This window comes from Anomalospiza imberbis, chromosome 17 (assembly GCF_031753505.1).
Source record: "Anomalospiza imberbis isolate Cuckoo-Finch-1a 21T00152 chromosome 17, ASM3175350v1, whole genome shotgun sequence".
NCBI classification, from domain to species: Eukaryota; Metazoa; Chordata; class Aves; order Passeriformes; family Viduidae; genus Anomalospiza; species Anomalospiza imberbis.
The window spans coordinates 5,640,592-5,664,767 of record NC_089697.1 but is presented as its reverse complement, the minus strand read 5'-3'; the positions used below and the strand labels follow the sequence as shown (position 1 = coordinate 5,664,767).

Here is a 24,176-nt window from a genome sequence, read left to right as displayed (position 1 = left end):
AATGCAACTCCAAATAACCATTTAACTTGCCATGAGTCACTGCCTATTGTAGGGTCAAACACAGTGTAAAAAAAAAAAAAAAAAGTCTGTTGGTTACATTTAGAGATTTTTCTTGGGAATCTTTTAAATACCTGCTCTGTACACAGGGCTGGCCTCACCTCTGCACATCAAGCTGCTTGTCTCACACTGCACTGTGCTAAAGGAACACCAAGAGTGCAAAATAGCAGAGGTGCACTGGCCATAAGAGCACCTGAAGGGATGTAGGGCAGTAGCCGGGCAGCAGATGCCAGGCAGCCTGAAAGCTTCAAGGAAGCTTGGTCCTGCTCCCAGAGTGTGGCAACACAGAAGTATGCGCAGTGGAAAATACCATTTGGCTGCTCATGATTGATCAATGAAGGCATTAAGATAAAATCTAACCAGCTGTAGCTTGACCCCTGGTCTGGCCTTTGTCATGGCTTTACATGGTGGTCCTTCAATGGCTGTATTTGTCATTTTCTTCAGCCTTTATGGACATACCTAAATGTATGCACATACCACACATCTTAAATTATTTTATAGTGTGCACCAACTCCCAGTCTGACTCATGCTGATGGCATTGTCAGCTCTGAGAAGAAAAATCCCTGCATCTGCTAGCTGCTCCTATTCAGAGACCACCTCCTGTCTTAGTCCTTTCACATAACATCTCTCATCCTTGCTGTCTCTTTTGGGGAAATCAAGAGCTGAGGAGGCTGGTCTGCAGCAGTGATGAGTTGAGGAGGTGTCTCCATTTCTTATTTAATTCTGTCTTTCTGGGAAAGGGCACTGCAGCTGGCCCAGCCACGGTAAGAGTCCAGGTGCACTCAACATGTTTGACTCATCCAGCTGTTGCTGCAGCCTCTCATTCTTGGTTGCTGATGCCGATCTGACCTTCAGGTGAGGCATCTTGGTGCGGGGAAACCACCAGAAGGCTTTTGTGAAGGTGATGGTTCTCCTGATTGCTTCGCTGCTGACCCTTCTGAGGGTGCAGCATGGGGTGGAGCTGCTTTGGAATTGCACTGCCTGTGGCTCGAGGTCCCTGTGTGCTTTCATCCAGCGTTTCAGCAGCACAATCACGTCCAGAACAGCTGGGGTGTGACCTCAGTGGATGAAAGTGAGCTTACAGAGCTCCTGGGCCATACAGACAAGGGGTGATGATGGTAGAGGCCGTATTCTCTGGCTCTCTGTTGGGTCCTGAGGGAGATTGCTGTGCAGTTTGGAAATGCGTGAGTGCCCGGTGACGAGTGATCTGTAACCGAGCTGTGTACGCCTCCTGCCTGTACTCCTTAACTTCAGGGAATTCATGTCGGAAGGTGAATGTGATTTCCTAAAAGCGCGTGGGTGGGACACGCTGTCAGTGTTCCAGGGTGACACGCTGCGCAATTCCCCGGCCCTTCGTTTGGGAAGGCGCGAGATGCGCAGGAGCTGCGATTCGCAAAGATGAGGAGCTGCACCTGCCGGACCCCTGAGCCCCTCAGCTCCGCGGGGGCCGCCGCTGCCCGGCCGGACCCCGCCCTGCCCCGCCCGCAGGTGTGCAGGGCGGGGCAGGGCCGCACCTGGCGGGGGTGGGGCGGTGGGCGGGGGTCCCGTCCCGCCCCCGGGGCCGCCGCGGAAGAGGCGGGCGGTGCCGGCAGCCGCAGCGGAGCGGTGCTGCCACGGCGAGCGCTCGGTGTGAGTGCGGGGCGGGCTCCCAGCGCCCAGCTCCGGCTGCCGGGGCCGTTTCTCCGGGGCGGGGGTGGTCGGGGGTCCCCGCCGGCGGGCGGGCTCGCTCGAGCAGGGCGAGCAGCGCTCCTCCGCAGCCCCGTCCCGTGTCCGGCGGTGTGCGCTGCCCTGGGCTCCCCGGCGGGGCTGTGCCGCCTCTGCCCGGCCGCTCCCCGCATCGCCGCTCCGGCCGCCTCCTCCCCGTCTGAGCTCCCTTCCCTCCCTGCCCCGCTGCCTGCAAGGGGCGCTGGGGCTGCTCTGTTACCCTGTGTTTGTCTGGGGGGGCCCTGGGGGGGCCTCTGGGCGGTGCGAGGAGCGCGGCTGTGTCACGGAGCCGGTGCGCGGCTCTGCCGTGGGCTGCCCGCCGTGGGCATTGCCTTTGGCCGGGCGATTGCTCGATGCACCTCTCCTGTATATGCGTGTTAATTTTGGGTATCTATAGGTGTCTAAACAAGTGTCTTAAGACTTTTGAGCTTTAAGGTAAGAGCCCCAAGGATGGATTTATAAGTTTTTGGGGCGGGCCCTGCATTTCTGTGTTCCTAGGCAGTAGCCCGGGAGTTTCAGGCACTGACTCTTGTCTTCACACAGAACTTTATACTCAATTGAAACCAGACAGAGAGACTGAGCATCAATTTGCCTGCTCAGGGAACAGTAGTCAACAAGCTGAGAAACTGGGAAGGAGTGGCTAAAACCCTGTGTCTGCCTTGTTAGAGATGGAGTTGTTTGCAGGGAGCACATGGGCTGCAGTTCTGCTCCCTGGCCATCAGTACAAACCCCCACTCCTTGGGTCTGCGCTGGCTGGAGGGAGCCATTAAGGAGTTAAAATGGAAGTCTCTGGTGGGGAAGGGCTGTTTACCTTCTGAGAAATTAAACTCCATTTCATTTCTCTTGCAGTTTGTGTGTTTTAAGAGCAAATCTCTGTGTGTGTAGTGTGTCCCTCTGCATCCTTCCAGGGTGTGCAAGGGCTGTGAGGTGCAGATCATTCCAGCTCAACTTTTGCACCAAAATTGTTATGTCCTGGGAAGTTTTGAGATTGCAGCTTCCTTGGGATGTTCCTGATCCTAGTGCTGCTGGTGGGAAGGGAAGGGAAGGGCATTGCTTTGACTTGTGCTGCTGCAGTGGGGCCAGCTCCAGTGTGGGTCTGTGATTGTGCAGGCTATCTGAAACCTGTGCCCTGCAGCCTTGGGTCTTTCTCCTTCTGCAGCTGAGCTCTGTGGGTGACCATGAATGCCAGTGGCCCTGGCTATCCCTTAGCCTCTCTCTATGTGGGAGACCTGCACCCAGATGTGACCGAAGCCATGCTCTACGAGAAGTTCTCCCCTGCTGGGCCCATCATGTCCATCCGAGTCTGTCGGGACGTGGCCACGCGCCGGTCACTGGGCTATGCCTACATAAACTTCCAGCAGCCTGTGGATGGTACGTTCCTTGTAACCAGCTCCGAGGAAGTGCCTCACAGCAGGGACTTTGGGGGGAGCAGTTGTCTCAAATAGCTGCATTGCTGTTGGGGCTTGATTCTCACCAATCCCAGTCTGCTCTCTGATGGTGACCCATCCTGCTTCCATCTCTTCTGGGCTCTGGTGAGGGGTTGAAGATGACTTGCAAAAGTTGCCTCCCTCCTCCTTCTCCATCAGAGAAGGACACCAAAACCCCTTCTGCTCTTCCTCTGGGGTACCCAGCTGTCCACTGGCTCGCAGTGTAAAGTGAGGCCACTCTCCCGGCAGGCATTGCCATGACACAGTACTGTAATTGGAAGGCGTTCCACGCTGAAGTGAAGCTGTAGTGATAGGAAGATGTTGATTTAGTTGCCCTAGAGACCAAAATCCTTACTGGGTAAATTAGCTGGGCATCTGCCAGACTGGAGCTCATTGTGAAACGGTTGATCCTTGGGAGTCAGACATACTTTGGAGAGAGAAGAAAGTAATTAGTCAAAGAGTGGTATGGCTGGAGGGCTGGGGAGGCAGAGCTGCCTATCCCATTTAAGGTAACAAGCCCCTGTCCCCAATTCCTGTGCCCATCTCAGCTGCTGCAGAATGTGAGGGAGATCTGTCTCTGTTACTCCTCTCTCCTCCCCCTTCTTTACCAGCTGAGCGAGCCCTGGACACCATGAACTTCGAGGTGATCAAAGGCCGACCCATCCGCATCATGTGGTCCCAACGGGACCCCGGGCTCAGGAAATCAGGGGTTGGAAACGTCTTCATCAAGAACCTGGATGACTCCATTGACAACAAAGCCCTGTATGACACATTCTCTGCCTTTGGAAACATCCTGTCATGCAAGGTAGGTGTGCCCAGGGCCCTGCAGGAGAGGACTTGCTGCAGAGCTGCCCTCACTCTTGGAAGCATGCTCCAGCCAGCTGGAATTCCCTTTCGCACTTCACTTCCCTCAACATCTCCTTTAAATTCCCAGCTGCTTTGAAGCCAAAAGGCCTTGCTGTGTTTCCCCTCAGAATGGGAGCTTTTCCCCCAGTCCCTGCAGAGATGTTATGTGTCATCCTGTCCCAGCTCAGTGCAGACCATGGATCTGGTTCTGGGACTGCCCACCTCCCTGATCTGCTGCCAACATCCCAAAAGAGCTCAGCTGCAGTGGGAGCAGGATGTCAGGGAGGGAAAATGCCCCTGGAAAATGGGGCCGGGCTTTCCTGTGATGTACTTATGTACAAACATGGAGAAAAACAGTGTCTGTCTCCTTCCTTTGCCCCTCGTGCTGTGTTTGTAGGTGGTTTGTGATGAAAATGGATCCCGTGGCTATGGCTTCGTCCACTTTGAGACACACGAGGCAGCAACTCGGGCCATTGAGACCATGAATGGGATGTTGCTCAATGACAGGAAGGTGTAAGTGCCAGAGAGAGAGGAGTCTGGACTCTGACCTGGCTCTGCTCCTCCCTTGCCTTGGTCCACTATCAGCAGTAAAAGCATGCCCTGCTCAGGCATCCCCTTCCTGCTGCTTTGTGTTCTTCCCTTTTCCATCCCTGCTGGGCATGGCTGCTCTGCTGCTCTCTGGGACAGTGAGTCACTTCTGGTGGGTGCTGGGGGAAGTGTGATAGTGGTTTGGAGCTGCTCCCAGATGGTGGGGTAGGAGTCCAGCCCCAGGCTTGGTTTTATTGCTGAGGCAGTGTAATGAGTGCCCACAAAGTGGAGCTGGTCCTTGATCCTGGCTGTTGCCATCAGATAATCTGGGCAGGAAGAGGTTTCGTTGTTGTTCCTCTCTCTGCATTGCGTCACCTCACTCTCTGCATCCCACAGAGGCAAGGACTGCCCAGGGTGTTTGACAATGCTTTGGAGGAAGAGAGATACCACTTGGTGGTATCCTTTGGGGTCTTTTGTGGTGGTGGCATCCTTTGAAGTCTGTTGATGTCTCCTGGGGTGACAAATCCCTACTTTTGGCAGTAACAGTGGGGAGTTTGGGTATATGTACAGCAGAGTGGGTTATGCTGAAGTTGTGGGTTATGTGAAAGTCATGGTGAGTTTGTGGGTGAGCAAAGCATGGCCTGAGGTGATGGGATCTCTCTTGGCCTGTACTGAGACAGGTGTGCCCGAGTCCATCTTCCCTCTGGAGGAGACATGCAGGATTTGAGGCCTATTCCTTTCTTCCCACAGATTTGTTGGACACTTCAAATCCCGCAAAGAGCGTGAGGCAGAGGTTGGGGCTAGGGCAATAGAATTCACCAATGTCTACATCAAAAACTTTGGGGATGACATGGATGATGACAGACTGCGGGAAATATTCTCCAAATTTGGTGAGTGAAATATCCTTGTGTCTGATAAACTGGAGTTGGGGCAACCTAAAAGGAAGTGGGGGGAGTGCTTGGCTGAAATAGCAAGCCCCTTTTCTTGGTGAGATGTGACTTGTTTAGACAACCCCCACATAAAAGAACTGCAGTCACTTCATTTGACAGGATGTTACATGTGCTTTCCTGCTGTGACAGAGATAACTTGTCCTTTCTGCTGTCTTGAAAAATGTATGTTTTTTTTAAGTTGTCTTGTTACCAGCATTCTGTCTGGTTACAGGAACCTTGGGAATAAGACTTGTTGAGTCTGAATGTAAGGAAAACAGGCTTTTCAGTTTAGTCCACTACTGGAGAATGCCTCTTGTGATGGGTTTTGGTGTTGTGCCAATCCATGGGCTATACTTGGTCAGTGTCATCCCAGGTAATTTGTAGTTATCCTTCATATGAACCCAATCTATGTGTTCATATGTAAAGGAGATGAGATTTTCTAGCCAAAGGAATTTGCTGCACTGGCTGGAGAAGCTGAAAAGCCCAGGGCAATGAGAGCAGCAGCCCAGGTTGGAGGGATCACCCTCACCAAACCTCACAGCGTCCTGTCCCTGCCTCTTGGGGATCCCATTGTCTGTCCTCCTGCTGGGCTCTTCCATGCTGCCATGGTTGTCCAGTGTCCTCGCTGGGCTGGTCTCTCATGGTGGTTCCCCAGCACAGTGCTGCACGCTGGCAGCACCCCCTGAGGGCACCCCTCAGACTGTGCTTTCCTTCCCTGCTGCAGGAAAGACGTTGAGTGTCAAGGTCATGATGGACAGCAATGGCCGCTCCAAGGGCTTTGGATTCGTCAACTTTGAGAAGCACGAAGAAGCCCAGCAGGCAAGAGGCTCCTCACTGCCCATCTCTCTCCTGAGACTGTCATCTGGTGATGTTCCCACCTCTCCTCAGGGGGAACCTCACCAGCTTTGTGCCTATCTGGGAGCTGGCACTGGGTACCTGGATGGGCCGGACCTGGCAAGGGGGAGCGGGTCTCTGGTTGAGGTGGGACTGCGCTGGGGCGGTGGGTGAAGAGCAGAGCTGTGGCCATGGGCTCCTGCTGAGCTGAGAGCCCTTCCCTCCCCTGGCAGGCGGTGGCTGACATGAACGGGAAGGAGATCAACGGGAGAGTGCTGTACGTGGGCCGTGCCCAGAAGCGGCTGGAGCGCCAGAGCGAGCTCAAGAGGAAATTTGAGCAGATGAAGCAAGAGCGGGTGAACAGGTACCAGGTAAGGGAGAGCAGGGTGCTCCATCCTGCAGGTGCTCCATCCTGCAGGTCTGCAACAGGGACACTCTCAGCTTCGGGACAGCACGGAGCTCTCCAGAGCAGATCGGCATGGTTGGTACCTCCTGCAATTAGGAACCCAGTCACTGCCTGGGAGTGTCCTGGGAAGCAATATCAGGAAAGAGGAGGGAGATTCAAACCTAGGATGATGTTCAGAGGTGAACAAATGAGTCTGTTAATTTCCAGAAATATTAATCTGGAAATGAGACAGCTTCATGAGGTTCAGCAGGTTCCCAGTGATGGTGTGGGTGCCCTCTTGGGGTGTTTGTATTTTTAGTGGAGTTTATGCACAATCCTGGCCCCTCTCCATGTCACTGCTCCTGCAGGGGATGTCTCTGTGGGATGTCCCACCCTCCAGCTGAGCTGCTGGTGAAATGTGCATCCAGTGTGACAAACTGCTGTAAACTCTGGGATGCCAAGCTGCTTTTTTTTCACCTGTGTGCAGGGGGTCAACCTGTATGTGAAGAACTTGGATGATGGGATAGACGACGAGAGGCTGAGGAAGGAGTTCTCCCCCTATGGCACCATCACCAGTGCCAAGGTGAGGGATGAAGCTCCTGCAGTCAGTAAACTGGTGCACTCAGGCCTTGGGGATGGATAGGGATTATCATCCTGTTGAATTACACTTCCCTGCTGATGGCTTGTATCTCAGGCCAGGTGTAAGGGACATGCTGCTTCACCTCACATTGTCCTGAGGAGCAAATATTTTGTAGCTTTGTTGAGTTACCCTGGTGAGGTGCCGGGTATGGGACCTTAAAGCTGCAGCATTCTGAATATTGCCCAGCTGCTCTGTGACGCTGGTACAAATGAAAATGACCCACAAGCCGCCTCTCTCGGGACAGTGGGGTGACAGGCTGGTGTTTGGCCTTTTGGAACACCATGGATGTGCCACTCTTTTCACTGGCACTGGTGTCAGGATTCTCATGTAAGGGATGGTCTGGCTTTAAGGTCAGCTACCTATAACCTGCCAGGGACAGATGCTGCCTGGCCCTTGTCAGGGCACAGAATTCCACTGTTCCCCATCCCTTGCTGACTCCTGCAGCATTCAGCACCAGAGCATTTCTGGCCCATGAGCCCTGTGAGACTGCAGCACAGGTTCCCCCCACAGATGACCGCAAGTTCCTGATCTCAGGCTGGTCCAGACTCTACCATCTTCATTTTCCAAACCTACTGCCTGAGTAAATCCTGCCCTTCCCCAGATAAACCTGTTTGTAAGAGAGGTGCAGTCCCATCCATCCCACCCTGGGTGTGGGGGCTGAAATGGGGTTCCTGTGGTTGGATCCCACACCCCCACCCTCCACAGTGTGTTTTGTGGATGCTGCAGTGATCTGTGGACTTAGCTGTCTTGTTCTAATCCTATTTTAGGTGATGACAGAGGGTGGCCGCAGCAAAGGGTTTGGGTTTGTATGTTTTTCCTCCCCAGAAGAGGCTACCAAGGCCGTGACAGAAATGAACGGGCGCATTGTCAGCACCAAGCCTCTCTACGTCGCGCTCGCTCAAAGGAAAGAGGAGCGGAAAGCAATCCTCACCAACCAGTACATGCAGAGATTGGCCACCATGAGGGCCCTGCCTGGCCCTCTCCTGGGCTCTTTCCAGACCCCCCCAGGGTACTTTCTACCCCCCATGCCTCAGGTGAGTCCTGCTCCCCAAGGGCAGCCTTGCACAGGGACTCAAGTCCGCCCTGGAGCGGGGTGGCAGTTGGGCTGAAAGGCAGAGTTTGGGTTGTGCAGATCTGGGCACACCCTGTGGAACCAGTGGGATCTGCCTGGGCTTCCATGTGAGCAGCAGGGTGGAGTGCAGGTGCTCCAGGAAATGGGCTGGGGCTGCTCCTCAGAGGAAGGAAGCAAGGAGGAGTTTGGTGGGAGGGAAGCATGGAGAGCAAGGGAGAAGGGTAACAGACGTGCAGAAGCTCCTGAGGAGGCATGAAGTAGAGCTGCTGGAGGACATGCTGACAGCAGGGCTGGAGGTTGGTCTTTAAAGTGCTCTAGCACCCTGCAGAGCATGGTTTTGGCTTGTCTGTCTGTGTGCAGCAGCCACCAAGAGGCTCTGGGTTAGTTCTGGCTCAGCTCAGCTCCCCAGTCACGTTGGATGTGTTCTTCTTCCCCAGCCACAAACCAGAGCTGCCTTCTACGGCCCGAGCCCTGTTGTCCCAGTCCGCCCTGCCACTCGCTGGAGTGCGCAGCCCTCCCGGCCTCCCTGTGAGTCTGCCTGTCTCTCCCTGGGGGCTCTTGGCACCAGCTGGGCTCAGTCAGGGACTGAGGGTATTTAAAAGCAGCAGGAAGTGTGTAACCATGGGGGTTTATCTTGGAAAAGCATGCAGGTGTTTGGTGCGGGGTCATGGTGATGGGCACCGGGAGGTGAGATGTTGGCAGTGACACCAGAGGTGAGGTGCTCCTGAACTGTCCCCAGCCACAGCCACTCTCCCCACATCTCCTTCCATGCCTTTGCTACCAAGCAGCTTCATTCTGTGTGCTCTCTCTGCAGCAGTGTATCCTGAAGCCACCCCCATCCTGAGGGCTGCCGTGCCGCCCCGGCGCCTGCTGTCCAACATCAGCACCACGAGACAGGCCTCCACCCAGGTGCCCCGTGTGGCCCCCCAGGCCCACAGAGTGGGTGAGTGCAAGAAGGACCCCCATGAGAACAAGCTGGGACACCACCATGGTGGCAAGGGTGCTTGCTGTGAGCTCAGGTCTCCAATCAGGATGGATTGGTTTGTGGGATTGCTCGTGGAGGAGTCTGATGGTGTGATGGAGTTGGAGCAATGTCTGTAGGAACTAAGTCTGTAACTTTTGTGGAAGGTTGGGATCTTTCAGGTAATGGGACAAATTTCTGATGTACAGATTGGTCTTGGTGGCTATGCCTTGAATATGGTCCTTAAAGCAGATGGTGATGCAGCCACAGCACCTGGGCATAGTGCTTGGACAAAGGCAGAGGGCACAGGAAGGGGATCTTACAGGCCCTGAACTGCTGCCAATGCCAAGCCTCATGTTAGAGGGGTTTGGAGCTGAGAACCAGACCTTGCTGGCATCCCCAGTGCCTGGCTGTGCTGAGGCTGGCCCTGGCTCTTGGGGTGTCCCCTCCACACATGACCATCTGGGGCAGTGACTGCCTACAGCCTTCCCTTCTTCATGGGATTTTGCCCAAAGTTATCTTTGTCACTGCTGAAGTGAGCAGTGGGACCAGGAGGGCTGTCTGTGGCTTGTCCCTTCTCCTTCTGTCGCTGTCCTCTCATTTCTCTGCCTTCACCTCCCTTCAGGATGAGCTGGGAGACAAGGGTGCTGTTCCCCTTCTCTGGCTGCTGATGCAGATGGGTTTCTGGAGGAGAGATGATGATGTGTGGGTGCCTTTGCCAGCTCTCCTGCCCTCTGCACAACATCAGACCACCCCACCCCAAGGGCAGCAGTGCCCTGCCTGTCATGGGGAAGCTGCCTTTGACCTGGGGGCTGCTTTGAGCCCATGTAGGACTTTTCAGGCCCTCCAACCAAGCACACTGTCCTTGTGGCTTCAGCCTCCTTGACACAAGCGTGCATTTAAGGACTCCTCCTCACAAATGTTCTTGTCCCCATTGCAGCCAACATCGGGACACAGACAGTCAGCACCCGGGTGCCCGCCTCATCTGCCCTGCCACGGGGTGCCCAGCAGTACAAGTACTCCTCATCTGCCAGGAACATGCAGCCCATGGGGCACATGCCACCCGTGGTGGCCCCACAGGTAAGTGCTCTGCAGCCACCAAAATGTGACATTCCTGGTCCTGCTCTGGGGATAATGTGACTGCTGACCCCAGGGATCCCCATGCTCTGGGAGTGGTGCTGTGGGGACCTTTCCTAGGGGCTGTGGGGCTGTGGATCCAGTAGCCACACAGCTCTAATGCTTGACTCCAGCTTTTCTGGAAGATGGTGTTTGAATACAAAAAGATAATGCATCTTGGGAGGCTGAAATACCCTGTTGTGGTTGGTATTGAGTACCATTCCTGCAAGTCAGGTAACTCGCATCCCTTCCAGCCTTTGATTGCTATTCTTCCCTGCTTTTCCTCCAGGTGGGAGAACCTGCTGTGCATGTCCAGGGGCAGGAGCCACTGACAGCATCCTTGCTTGCAGCAGCCCCCCCTCAGGAGCAGAAGCAAATGATTGGTGGGTGCCACGGCTGCTCTGCTGGAGCAGGTCTGGCTTCAGGGCCCTGGGGGCATATAAACTTGCATGCACCAGGGCAAAGAAGCTGCAAGGCTTTGTGGGATTGCTCTGTTATTATGCTGCTTAAAAAAAAATAAATTCAGTCTGTGTTGGAACTGGATGGGAGCAGTAAAGCCACTCCCTGTCTGCGTGAGCTGCCTGACAGTGAGAGAGTGTCTGGTGAAGCTTTGCAGAGAGGCAGAGCTCCATCCAGCCTGCCTGTGCTGCCAGGCCATGCCAGGGCATTTGCATTTCCCCTGGGCTCTGAACCATGCTGTACTCCTGGGCACTGATGAACAGCTTGGTGGCCATAGGGGTTCAGGTCAGCTGTGCCACGCAGCCCTTGGGTTTCAGGTGTTCCGTGGTGGAACAGGCAGTGCCTGGGGTGGGACAGCATTGCTTGGCCTGGCCAAAGCACAGCAGGTCATGGACCAGCTCTTTCTTCCCAGGAGGAAACTGCTCCTGCAGAAACTGGCACTTTCACCTGTGCACAGCTGGGCAGATGTGCACAGCTCCACTGCCCTGTGCCCACTGTAGGTGCCTGCTGCTGACTTCACCCAGCAGTTTCCTGTTGCTGAGACATGCTGGAGTAGCTTTGCTTGTGAGCAGTGGTTTTTCCACCACCATCACCACCCTTGTATCCCATTTTGGTTGAGCAGGCAGGGGGCCTTGCAGTGGGTTTGAAAATGCTGGGGGGCTGGCATAGTGCTCATGTCCTCACTGGTGTTTGGAGCAGGCGAACGCCTCTACCCTCTGATCCACGTGATGCATCCCTCGCTGGCCGGCAAGATCACCGGGATGCTGCTGGAGATAGACAACTCCGAGCTGCTGCTGCTCCTGGAGTCCCCAGACTCCCTGCGCTCCAAGGTAGGACAGACTCTGTGCCCAAACAAATCCCTTTCCAAAGGGCTGATCACCTGCTGCTGCAAGGAAAGGTGAGCACAGCCCAGGACATTGATCACTGTAGGAAGAGCAAGTAGCTGCTGGTTTTATTTCACGTGAAAAAGGAGCCCCAGGTTGATGTCACCACACCCAGTGCCTGAATGTCTGCCTGCCTTCAGCATAAGGAGAAGCTGGAAGCAGCTCCCTGAAAGCACAGGCCAAGCTTCAGGGTGGTTTGGAGGTGGCTGGGAAGTGAGAGGGGAAAAGCAGGGTGGTATGTCTGCATGGAAGTAGCCAGGAAGATGCTCTTTCCTCAGAATAGAAACCAGACAAACTGCTGCCTCTCTGCAGTATGTCTTCAGTTTCCTTCTTAATTCTGGTGAATATTTAGCTTTGGTTCCCATCGAAGTAGTTGGAGTGAATTGACTGCATCTTTTTGCTGTTCCTTGGAGACAGGAGCTGCTTTCACCCTTCCACTCCTGTTTTTTTTGAGGAGCCTGGGCTCTGCTGGGTGGTGTCAGGTAGCTTTACCTGTGAAATCTGACTTCTGTCTAGCAAGTTCTGACTTTGATAATAAGGGAGAGATGCCCCAGAATTTCCCTTGGTAAGAGACAGAAAAGGTCTTTGGGCTGATCAGTCTCCTGCAGAAGCAGCAGGCTTGGATTTTGTAGTCAAGTCCTTTACCTTTTGAAAGCGGGTCTGTGTGGAGGCCACATTGGGGACCCAAAATACTGAGTACCTGGTGCAGTGCAGTTTTACACTGGAGCAACTCAACTTCTCCCTCTTGTGCTCTGTTGTCAGATCGAGGAAGCAGTCACTGTTCTCCAGGCACACCAGAGCACCGAGACGCCCCACAAGGGCAGTGCTGGGGCGTTCCTGCCGTGACTCCAGGTGGGTGCTGGGAGCCCTGGTGTGCTCAAAGTCTCTGGTTTCTTACTCTGAAATTGGGGATTGGGTTTCTCATCCATGCCAAGCCAGGTTTAATGAGCAGTATCAGTGTCTTTGACTGTAATATTCCATTTCTTGAATTGCATCCTCCATTCTTAGTTGTACCAGAGTCCTGTGTTGGTTCTTTGTATGTTGATGAGGGCAATGACTCTGCTACCAAAAAGGAGCATGGGAAAGGTCCTTGCTTTTCTGTACGTCTAGTGGAGACCAAAAATCTTTCCCGGGAATTACCAGTGGTTTTTTTGCAGAACCTTGACAGTACATACCCTATAAAATATCCTTTGTGTGCTTGATCAGGGAGCTGGCCCTGCTGCTGAGGCTGGGATAGATGCACTAACAAAGCAATTCAGACTGTATGTACCCCTTTGAAGGTATTTCAGATGTCTTCTTAACTTACGATATCAAAGTAACTGTGTTAATCCAAATTCAGGTGAATTTCATGTTTTCTGGATTAAACTCTTCCTTTAGCAGTTGACAATTACATTTGTAGGTTCTCTGTTTCTTGCAGACTATGGGACTGAGAGCAAGCCCTGAGAATGTTGCTGTTGCAGAACAGGACCAGGAACCCCACCGTGCTATTGGAATCATGCCCATGCAGTGACCCTGGCTTGTCTTCAAATGCCCCATCCTATTGTTTGTGTGTATTGTAACCCCTGTAGAATTGCTTCCTCCTGCACCTGTAAAAATCTTCACATTAAATCTCTTCTCACCACTGAAAGCACCTTGTGAGATGTAGTGTGGAACCCAGCCTGGGTCAGTTACCCGGAAAATGATGAGTGCTGATGAATCATCATTTTATTGGATTTATTGGGTTCTGTAGTTTTATTTGTTCATGTAGCTGACACTAATAAAGAACTGATACTTCCACCTCCACAAATGGGTTAGTTCCCTTGGCAGGAAGACAGCCAATACTTTGCTTCTCACAGGTGGAAGGATGGACTCAGGCTGCAGTAATCAGTGATTGAAGTTTGTGATGGTGGGGTGTCAGTCTGGACAGCTGACAGAAGGGACACACAGCACTACATTAAAAATTGCCAACCAACAGGCTCCTCTAATCCTTTCTGATTCCCTAGGAGGATGGATTTAAGCAAAACAGGAGCGATTGCTGCTGTTCTCCTCCAGTAATGAATCTTCTAGACCTGTAGTTATGGCCTCGAGTGTCACCTGCTGCTCACCACAAGGTCTGTCTATGTTTCTGTGGTACACAAGATCAACTTTTTGAGAGATAGCGGAGTAGCTGTAAATAAAAGGCTGTGTTTCCAATGTGTGTCTCTGACCAGAGGTTCCCAGGAGTCATTGAAGAGTCTGAAAGCCTTCATGACTGCATCGTGTCCTACGAGGACACTTCCTGCTTGCAGGGGGAGCTGGGACCTGTTACTGCTGTGTTGTGCTCCCTGTGTTGCTGTCATCACCCTGGCCTTAATCCTCTGCTCTTCCTAGTTAGGAAAGGAATTTCAGTCCCCGGAGACTCCTCAGTGCTTGAGGCTGGTGATGCACTGACCTCACTTGACTGCTTCCTCGAGCTGGCAGGAGCACACCTCCACCAGTACCACCCACCTTCTTTCTGTGCAGCTCGTGCTGGTTTTCCTGTCTCAATCTTCCTTCTGTGCTGTATCATACTCTCACTTCAGCTCCCTGCTGAGTCACCCCTCCTACCTCTTGTTTTCCTTCCAGCATTTTAATAGAACCACTTACACATTTGCTTCTGCATGGTGTTTGCTCTACTCCACTGGGATTCTTCACTGGGGCTTTTCATCATTCCTTTTTTCTCACCTTCATTTCACTAGTTCTTCCTCTGACTTCCTTAAATATTTATTTTTCTCTTAGTGGATGCCTCAGCCTGAACTGTTCACTGTTTAGATATCATCTCCTCAGTGAGATGCTTATAAAGGACTTTAATTCACTCAAGATACAGGACCCTAATTTGTTATTTGTCTCGGAGTGTCACAGGCTGGAAGCTTCTCTGCTTGGTGTCTAGAGGAAAAACATGTACTTGCATGAGTATAATGCACATAAAGAGAGCTGGAATGGAGCTGTGCAGGTAAACTTCATGCTGCTGTTGTTTAGCTTGGCTGCAGCCATTTTTCAGGTGTAACAGGGCAGTTCAGGTGTGCCTGTGACACCACCTACACTGCCAGATGGCTGTGCCGGGTGAGCCCTCTTGAAAACCAGAGGCAATGCCAAGTGGGGCCCAGGAACACAGAGATATCAGAATAGCCTCTGAAAGGATGTGAACAAGGACAAGAGCTTTTCAAATGATAATCAGAAAAGGTCAAGCTGGCACTTGGATCCCTGATGATACTAGAAATTATTCCGAGTAGCTCCCTGGCTGCAGTCCTTGGTGAGGTCTGAGGCTTTGGGGAGTTGGGGCAGCAATGCAAATGAGTCTGGAACAGCTGCTGCTACTGAATGGGGCAGCTGAAGGTGTGTCCCTGTGACAAACCCTCTCTGTTGCCCTGTGGCCAGCACTATCTTTGCCCACCTGGGACGTGTCCAGCACAGACAGCAGCACCTCAGCAGGAGCAGAAGGAGAGACAGGAGTAGAAGTGACCCTGAGCTTGCAGTAGTGTCTTACTGCTGTGTGTGACCTTGGTCCACCTGGTGCTGTTGCTGGGGAAATCTTTGGTGTCAGGCACAACCAAAACTGCTGTTTTGAGGGGAAGGAGATGGTGACTGCTGCTGCTTAGGGGTGCTGTAATGAGCTGCTGTTGAACAGTGCAGGTATCTGCCACTCAGCTAACAGCAGGGCTGCCAGAAGGATAGCTCTTACTCAAGCGAAGTCAGTCCTACTTCTGGACTCCTACTCCTTCTCTGCCTGTGTACTGCTGTGTGCTTCCCCACCCTGAAATCCATCACACCTGCTGAGAGCTTGGGCAAGGGCTGGCTGTGGGATCAATTGGAGCTGCCATGCTTAGAAGCAGGAATGGAGTGAATGGAGCAATTTGTGCCCCTCAGGGAGGACTTGCTCCAAGCCCAGGCACATTACAGCTGATGGAGTACAACCCTGGGACCTACAAAAAGCTGTTTAATGTCAGGCTAAGGTAAGAGGTCTTTGTCTTCAATGGTATTAGAGGGTTTGTTCTTTATTCAATTGCTCTCAAAATTCAATTCAGCAGGGTACCTGCCTGAAACACTGCTGTGAGAGGCAAGGTGGAAAACAAGTATTTTTGAACCCTGACCAAGGGCTAGCTTTTTCTTATTATCTGATCTTATTATTCTGTATTATGAGTTGGATCAGTCTAGCATTGCCCAGCATCTCACTAGCTGAGGCAGAGTGCAAGGCTGAGCAATGGCTGGAAACCATGATGCAGTGCTGTGCCCTCCTTGGCATGCCTTTCCCAGCCCCAGTGTCCCTGGAGCTGTAGGCTTTCTGGTTCTCTGAACTCTAATGGCAACTATGAGCTGAGGTCACTGTCTGAAAGAGCAAGGCCCCTGTACAGTGCCTGAAATCCTCTGACAGAGAGGGGACAGTATGAAATGGTTAAACAAGTTTTTCCCTTCCCCTATTCTGTCCATCACAAAAAACACAGTCCTAGAGTGAAAATAAACATGGCTTTAATGAGAATGGGTTTTAACAGTTCACAAAGTAACTCCAACTATCTTTTTATCTACCATTTAAAACCAGTGCCATCAGTATCAGATCAGAAGAAATTTAAACATGCATTGAAGTAGTAAGCCAGACCTCAGCTGGGGTGTTACTGCATATTTTCGTCCCTGTAACACCCCACAGCAACTGCTCCAAAAGGCACAGAGCTAAAGTGGTTTAAAAAAAAAAAAAAAAACAAGACAAAAAAACCATTGCAAAATTCCCAAGCACCCAGAACAGTGTAACAAGGCAGGCTCAACTTGCTGCTGTGTTTTCTTAAATGTGCAGAATAATTAAAGCTGCTACTGTAAACATCTGCCCAGCCACACTAAGCAGCAGAACCCAGCTGAGGGCCAGCAGGTATGGAGGGGGGAGGGAACAAGCTTGGCCCTGTGCAAGTAACTGAGCCCCTGTCAAATGAAGGGTATGTGGAGCTCTGGCAACTACAACAGCTCTTGCAGTGACTTTCTTTCAGTAATAGCAGCACAAATGCAGCAAAACTGTCACCTGAATAAGGACTAAAACCCCTCTGTTTGTAGCTCTTCAGACAGGAACAGCCACTTCTGTGCATCTTAGCCAACATGTAAAGAGTCCCTGAGGCCAATAGTTAGAGGCAAGTTGACTTCAATCAGGAAAATTAACCTAAATGCCTCTTGGGGAGGGGCATTAAAACTATGCATATCATAGAGCCAGCTGAATAGAGTTTGATACAGATTATGTCTTAACAATCATTGTGCTGGTACAGAACCTCTCAGATCTCAGCAGCACTGGAAGATAGATTTCAACACCAATCCTGCATCAACTGGTCCCTGTATCAACAGCAGAAGGGAGAAAGCTTGAAAGCTTTTCTCTGCAGCGGAAAAGAAAGCTTTCCTTGTTGCTTGGTTACCCTAGGCTCTGTTCAGTTCTTGCAGTAGTCTCAGTGCAGCTGTGTTCTTTGGTTCAGTTTTCAACAAGCTCTTGATGTCGGCAATACTTGATTTGTAATCCTAGAAAGAGAATATTTTTTAAGGGGTAGTGCATTAAAAAGGCAGTCTAAGGCAGAACTACTCCCCAGCAACAAAGCACAGTTAAGCCTGTGACTCCCTCTCTGTAACTGCTCAAGCATTGGCATTGATGTAGCTGTTCTAAAACATGCTCAAACTATGGCTGAGAAGATAATTTCATCACTCAATTGTGTTCTGAGTCCAACACCAGTATGTACTCCAGTACTGACTCCAGCATTCCTTGTGAGACAAAAAGATAAAGTTCAACACAACGCTGCTCTCTGTGGTGACCAGAGCCAGGATCTGTGGGCATGGCCTGAAGTTGTGTCAGGGGAGGTTTGGGTATTAGGAAAAGCTTCTTCACCCAGACGGGTGGGTGGGCAGTGGAACAGGCTCCCCAGGGCCGTGGTCACAGCACCAAGACTGACAGAGCCCAAGAAGTGTTTGCACAACACTCTCAGGCTCAGGGTGTCATTGCTGGGGCTGGTGCTGGGCAGGGTGAGGAGTTGGACTCAAGGGTCCCTGTGGGTCCTTTCCAGCTCAGCATAGTCTGTGATTCTGTGGAAAGCAGTTGCCTTCAGCATCTCTAGAAACAGGACCTAATGCTGACAAACTCATGAGATTCAAACAGCAAAGTGTGATGTTTGACTCTTAGTCCTTAAAGGTCTGACAGCAGAGGTTGTCTAGCACAAAACAAGCCCTGAAGGGTATCTCTGTCTCTGATCATGCAGCAAGAGCCATCTAGTCCTAGCCTAAAGCCCTTCAGAAACTCCTGACTTACCTTCAGTTCTTTAAGTGCTTGAGCACGCCTGTAGAGTGCCTTGACATTCTTAGGATCCAACTTCAGAGCTTCAGTGCAGTCCTGTGCTGCTTCCTTGTATTGCTTCAGGGTCAGGAAACAGAGAGCTCTGCAACACACACACCCGCTCAGAGACCTTTGGCTGAAAGCAGCATCCACTGCCACAACACACAGAGTAGCTGCCAGTGCAGCACAAAGCTGGGCTCCAAAACCATCCTTGTGTCTTATGCCATCTTATTCTTGAGCTCAAGTGTGTTTCATTTACAGAGAGGAAAAAAAAGCAGCAAATGGTTTTTCAAAGAAACAAAAAGGAAGATGTTTAGAGCAACCTGCACTAAAACCAAATAACCTAGACTTGCACTTTGAGGATGCAGGTTCCTGCCTCTGCCAGTGCAGCACCTGCTCTGCTTGCTGCAACTGCTTTAGAAGAACTTTGAGCGTTTAAGAACAGCAGTCTGCAGTTTGTAGGAGAGCAGAGACCAATCAACATACAGGAGTCCTGTTAGACAAAGCAGTCAAGGGAGAAATCCCCTGGCAGCCCAGAGGGGAGTGTCTCCAAGGGGTTCTCTACTACCTAATCAAAGAATGTTATACTACAAGGGAGGCTGCACTTGGGGTGAACCTGAGGGGGTGGTTTTGTTTTATTCATTAATTTGGGAGCAAACATTAAACAGTTCTGCCAGGAAATACAATGGTGGCTTTTATACAGGGCCCAGAAATAGTTGGGCAAAGAGCTGAACAGTACCTGTTAGTGTAAGTTGCACATTCCTTGTTGAGCTTTAAACTCTCACTGTACTTCTCAACTGCTTTTTTATGGTTTCCTTTCTTTACAAGCTCATTTCCTTCTTCCTTAAGCATTCTAGCTCTCTCCATGCCAGCAGCAGTCTCATCTGGAAATGGTGTGAAAGGATACAGAACTCTATAAAACCCACAAGAATATCACAGCCTCACAGAAAACAAATATACCCATACCAGAGGCTAGACACAGAGACATTAAAGAAGCCAGAATCAACCAAAAAGGCTGTGGCAGAACCAGGCCTGGGTGCAGACACACCAAGCAGGTGTGGCAGCTGTCTTGTTCATCACCTTGGGAGCTACAGGGCTCTCTGCCCAGCCCAAGGGCTCATTCCCACCTCGTTCTCCCTGTGGTGCAGTTGCAGGAGGAGTGCTTGCCCCAGGGGCCTGGGCAGAAGGAGTGCTCCACCTCGTCTGGGCAGAAACAGGCACTGTGGGGATTGGTGGGAGCTTCTGACGCCAGTTCACACCATCCTTCTCCAGTAGGGCTTTAGTCATCCTGGAAGAGACAGCTCTCAGTCACCCTGGCTGTTGGCTGGCTGGGCCACGCAGTAGCCAGCCACATCGCTTTTAACCGAGCCTGTGTATTAAGAACAGCATCTCTCTGTCTGCTAATTTCTTTACATGTATCTCAGCTAGTTTTATTCTACAGACAGGACATTTGCAAAAATATTATCTTCACACTAGCAGGGCTAAAAATACAACGGGACACGGGCTGGGGCTGTGACTGCTCAGGTGAGCAAGAGACATTCATTTCACTCCTTGGTCTGGCAAGCAGAGGGCACCAGAAAGAGAACACGACTATAGCAGCCTGTAAACACAGTGAATATAGAGAAGCTTAAAGGATAGGCTACTGAACTTTAGTTCATTATTTCTTTTAAACCAGGCACTGAGCAAAGCAAAAACAGTCCCACAGCAATCATGCCCAGACCTCGACCAGCACCCTGGAAGGAGCTATAGGCACTAGCAGGCAGAGGGAGCATAGCCAGGCCTGGGACCCAGCTTGGTCCTACCAGGGCAGCAGGAATGAGCACGGTTCGAGCAGCAGCAGCACCGAGATGCCGTACTCCCGAGCCTTTCGGTGCTCCCTGCCGCGGTCACCGGGCAGCGTTCCTTACCTGTTGACTCCATCGTGTGCCGCCTGGACGGAGCAGTCCACCTGCAGCGCCGTCTTGTAGTCCACATAGGCCAGCGAGTACCTCTCCAGAGCCTCGTACGCCGCTGCCCGCCGCAGGAGGGGCTTGATCCCGAACGGGACCAGCTCGAGGGCGCTGCGGCGGAGGGGAGAGCGCGCCGGGGCGCTGTGAGCCAGCGCGTCCGGGGCTGCCGCCGCTCCCCCGCCCGCCCCAGCCGAGCCGGGGAAGCGGCCGAGCGCTCCCTCCGGCCCCGCCGGGTGTCCCCGGCCCCGCCGCCGCTCACCTGGTGCAGTCGGCCACGCAGAGGCTGCAGGCACCGTCCTTGAGGTGGCAGGCGGCGCGGTTGGCCAGCAGCACGCTGAGCTCCTCGGCGCTGGCATCCCCTGCGCGGGGCACACGCGATTCAGGCGGCATTCAGAGAGGTGCCCCCGCCCGCTCGCCCGCCCCGGGTCGTGCCCTACCTGCGGCTTTCAGCTGCGCCAGCGCCCGGGAGTAGAGCTCGGCGGCCGGGCCGTACTGCCCGCGGCGGAACTCCTCGTTGCCGGCCCGGCGCAGCGCACCGGGGGACGCGGCCATCGCGCCGCTGCCGCCGCGCCCGGGAAGCCGCGCCCTCCCGCCGGAGCCGGGGCGGGCGCTCCCCGCTGGCATCCGGCGGCGGGCGGAAGCGGTGGCGGAGCGGTGCCATGGAGCAGTGAGGGGCAGAGCCGGCTCACCGACAGACCGCCATGGAGACGGTACAGCTGCGGAACCCGCGCCGGTAAGCGCGGGCTGTGGCCCTGCCGGGACCGGGGATGCTCCGGCCCGTGTCACCCCCTTGTTGTCGGCGCGGGGCCGGGAGCGGGGCTGCGGGCGCGCCGAGCTCCGGCCCCCTCGGTTCTCCGGGGCGCTGCGCTGCCCGGAGCCGCGGGGCCGTGGGCAGCAGTCCGTGGCACCGGGCAGCGCCTGCAGGTCCCTGCTGGGCCAGCACCGCTCTCAGGGGCGGGGAAACGGCTTAAACTGGAGCACTGGGGAGAAGGCGCTGCCTGCGCTGCCGCGGGAGCTGCCGCCGGCTACCGCGGCTGTACGAGGCGTGCTGGCCCGTGCCGGTGGGTGACCAAGCCTCGGTCACTTGTTCTCCCGTCGCGTCTCTCCTTGGGTGAATTTTGTGCGGGTCTGTGCCCCCGGTGCCGTGTGCGGGCGCGGTGCCCAGCCCTGGCACTGCCGCCTTCCCGCCGTGCCCGGACACACCGGGCACACCGAGCCCGGACCCTCGGGGGGTTCGGGGCGAAACGAAGCCGTGAGGGCCCTATCTCGGGCTGCCAGGCCGGGCCGGGGCTGCGGGGCAGAGCTGGAGATCGGCGGCAGCTGGAATGAAGTGTCAGTGTCAGAATCCTATCAGTGGCTCGCAGCTGCGGCCCGGGGAACGCTCCGGCAGCGAACAAAGGAAGCTGCTAGCGCTGGTCCCCAGTGGCATTGGCCCGTTTGGTTAAACAGTGATATATGTTCTGTTAAAAAACAAAACAGGCTTCGTTTTAGTCTATAATTGCTTATGCCGGTGTTTCCAGGGCAGGTGATTAAGATAAGATCGGAATAATACCAGAGGTGAGATTGGGTTTGTGTTGCTGTTACACCTGTGTGGTATAAACACCCAGGAGAACGGCAGTGTGTCAGACAGCAGTGAGTGCACTCGATGGAGCAAGACAACGCAAAGCAATTGGGCTCTGGTCTGTAGTAGAAATTAGGCTGTTTGCTGCAAGCGCAGTAGTTGTCTGGTTATTGTGTTTGTTAGATGAATAGTCTTTTTTTTTTTTTTTTCCTTTTATGCTAGTAGAATTTTAGCCTCAACTTAAACAAGAAGGGTCTGCCTTTTGCGTCGCCGCATTTTGGGCTCCTTGGAAATGGTGGCTTATGTGTTTTCTGGTGCATGTATTACTTGCTTTTCCCCTTTTCCCACACCTTCCCTCTCCCTTTTCACAGGGACAAGTAAATTCTGCTTAATGCTTATCTGAGCAGGGAAGCTAGCAGCTACTTTCAGTATTTCACCACTTCCTGAGTCTGCTTCTATATAATGTTTCCTCTGCTTCAGGAAGCCATTGTATGTGCTCCATGCATGAGCTGCTCCTCCCGTGTGGCTTTTGTGCATAAACATAATAGCCAGGGATCAATGAATGGTTTTTCGTTCTATTTTTGAAGAAATTGGGTTAAACAGTTATATATTTAGTATAAAAATTCGTATTCCTGTAACTGGAGTCCTGATCTTTAGCAGCAGCTGTAAGAGCTTTCAGGAGTAATTCGCAGTTGCAGGCAACCACGTGTGTTTTACTTTAAACACCAGTCAGTGCTAAAAACTCTGAGACTCTTCTAAGTTTCTGTGTTTAAAAAACTTGAATGAGCTGGTTTAGGGAGTTTGGAGGGGGGGTTGTTGGCTATTTTTTGGTTTTGTTTATTGTTGTTTCAGATTTTATTTTAGTTCGTGAGAAAATGAAAGAGCACTTGTTTTGTGGGCTGTTGGATACTCTTATCACTGACAATAAAATACCGTTTTCAGGCCTTTTTGTTATGTATTCCTTAGCTGTTTCAGGAGGTTTGATGATCAGCTCTCCAGTGTAGACTCAAAAAAATATGATTGAGCTTCTTGTTGCTTTGTGTATGGGATCTCCCTAAAAGCTGTACTAGGGGAAAGGGGGGACCGTGTGAAGAATCACAGCACATGGCAGGCTTTTATTCCTAGAAATTATTTTAGCTGACTCTTATTAGCAGTACTTTAAGAGGGATGCCATTAAGATCCTGACAGTCATATACAGTTTCCTTTTCCCTGATGGAATCTTCCTAGTAAATGTCCAGGCCCATGAAGTTAAGATCTGACGTTTTGGTGATAAAAATGTACAGGTGAGAGTAGTACTGCCTCCTGCCTCCCAACAAATGTATTCCACATCTACTCTAATCATCAAGGAAGATGATGTTCCCTTTTTTTGATAGGTATCCTTCCATTCCAGATATTGAAATTCAACACATACGTTCAATGGCTTCAAGACTGTGCCATGCTGAGATGTGACCACCAGCTTATAGATCCTGAAACTGATTTCTGCCAAGAGGAGCTGTAGATTTGTGTGCCTGCTCACATTCTATTCTTTGTAACTCCCAGCCCTTTTTTGCTATTGGATGCTAATAATATTCAGTCTCCTCATCAAGTGAAATAAACTTACTTCATAATCAATTTACTTCATGCCAAACCTTTTGTATGTTTAAGTGGTGCTATTTATTCTTCTGTTTCAGCAGAGCCCAAACTGCCATAAAATTAAAAGTAAACATTTCTCTCTTCTCACCCATACAGGCAGCTGAAGAAGTTAGACGAAGACAGTTTAACCAAACAACCTGAAGAAGTATTTGATGTCCTGGAGAAGCTTGGAGAAGGGTATGTGTTGTGTTCCAGTGGTCTCAATGTACATTTTTCTAGGAAAACACATCTGTATAATGGAGGTGTGTTCAGTAGACTCTGATGTTTCACTTTTATCATGGTCCTGTTTCTGAAAGGTAGTTACTGACATAGTGGCATTGTTTGGTTAGTAACAGAATAAAGAATTTGTTTCCCAAGAGTGAAATAGCTTAATCCAGATAGCAGGTTATGGGTCAGCAGTTGGGAGTTTAAAAGTTCGTGAAAAATCCCAGCCTGGAGTTGGTAGAGCTCTGTGGGAGCTCGAGAGATTTTGTAGTTCATCCCTGGTACCTCTTGAGGGAGATCTGCCTGGTGGAAGTGAACTTGTGCCCTTTGGTGAGGCAGAGCAGCATGGGAACACTCCTGCAGTGCTACGTTCACTGCCTTAAGCAGTTTGAAAAGACTGAGTTGTAAATCTGCCTGGCTGCTGTAAGTAAAGAAGCTGGAAATAAGAGTGGTAATATCTGACAGGAGCAAGCAAAGCTCTCTGACCAGAGTTGTAGTTCTTACTGATGCTCAGCTTGTACTCTATGCTGGAAAAAAAAAAAAAAAGAAATGTTAGTTGTTGAATTTGTGTGAAAGGCCATTCCAAAGCCATGGTCAGTGTAATGACAGTGTGCCCTTCCCTCACTGCCCCAGTGTGCTGACTTATTTGTATTACAGTGTTTAGACGTTAGTGGGCTGATTATTAATATTAAAATACAAATT

At 51.9% G+C, this 24,176-nt stretch overlaps 3 protein-coding genes across 4 annotated transcripts in view; 2 read left to right on the top strand and 1 right to left on the bottom strand.

Annotated features, from left to right (window-relative positions):
* Positions 1–2,090: 2,090 nt before the first annotated feature.
* PABPC1L (poly(A) binding protein cytoplasmic 1 like) lies at positions 2,091–12,706 on the top strand. The gene is made up of 15 exons (XM_068207564.1): positions 2,091–2,196; positions 2,921–3,132; positions 3,800–3,993; positions 4,432–4,547; positions 5,313–5,452; positions 6,216–6,310; positions 6,559–6,696; positions 7,198–7,293; positions 8,118–8,384; positions 8,860–8,950; positions 9,237–9,365; positions 10,324–10,463; positions 10,789–10,882; positions 11,658–11,788; positions 12,605–12,706. The coding sequence occupies exons 2-15, from the start codon at positions 2,940–2,942 to the stop codon at positions 12,686–12,688; spliced, it is 1,908 nt and encodes a 635-aa protein (XP_068063665.1). The 5' UTR covers positions 2,091–2,196; positions 2,921–2,939; the 3' UTR covers positions 12,689–12,706.
* A 3,583-nt stretch (positions 12,707–16,289) lies between these two features.
* TOMM34 (translocase of outer mitochondrial membrane 34) lies at positions 16,290–20,675 on the bottom strand. Its single transcript, XM_068207563.1, has 7 exons — positions 20,515–20,675; positions 20,337–20,436; positions 20,036–20,188; positions 19,256–19,416; positions 18,868–19,012; positions 18,105–18,231; positions 16,290–17,326 (listed from the first exon to the last, which is right to left on the bottom strand). Exons 1-7 carry the CDS (start codon positions 20,627–20,629, stop codon positions 17,228–17,230), a joined length of 900 nt encoding a protein of 299 aa, XP_068063664.1. The 5' UTR covers positions 20,630–20,675; the 3' UTR covers positions 16,290–17,227.
* Positions 20,676–24,176, top strand: part of STK4 (serine/threonine kinase 4) — a 45,809-nt gene continuing 42,308 nt past the window's right edge. The window contains exons 1-2 of one of the 2 annotated variants that reach the window (XM_068207561.1): positions 20,676–20,810; positions 23,367–23,447. In XM_068207561.1, the coding sequence (XP_068063662.1) occupies positions 20,779–20,810; positions 23,367–23,447 (113 nt within the window). In that variant the 5' untranslated portion in view covers positions 20,676–20,778. The remainder of the gene's footprint in view (positions 20,811–23,366; positions 23,448–24,176) is intronic. The other variant, XM_068207562.1, reaches the window with a different exon arrangement.

Bases quoted from the DNA above. Each gene is read 5' to 3' on its own strand.
- PABPC1L (XM_068207564.1), top strand. From the start codon at position 2,940: ATGAATGCCAGTGGCCCTGGCTATCCCTTAGCCTCTCTCTATGTGGGA. The intron at 9,366-10,323 runs GTGAGTGCAAGA...TCCCCATTGCAG, and splicing joins CCCCCAGGCCCACAGAGTGG to CCAACATCGGGACACAGACA. The intron at 10,883-11,657 runs GTGGGTGCCACG...TGTTTGGAGCAG, and splicing joins GGAGCAGAAGCAAATGATTG to GCGAACGCCTCTACCCTCTG.
- TOMM34 (XM_068207563.1), bottom strand. From the start codon at position 20,629: ATGGCCGCGTCCCCCGGTGCGCTGCGCCGGGCCGGCAACGAGGAGTTC. The intron at 20,437-20,514 runs GTAGGGCACGAC...TGCCCCGCGCAG, and splicing joins GGCGCAGCTGAAAGCCGCAG to GGGATGCCAGCGCCGAGGAG. The intron at 19,013-19,255 runs GTGGGAATGAGC...CACCATTTCCAG, and splicing joins TGCACCACAGGGAGAACGAG to ATGAGACTGCTGCTGGCATG.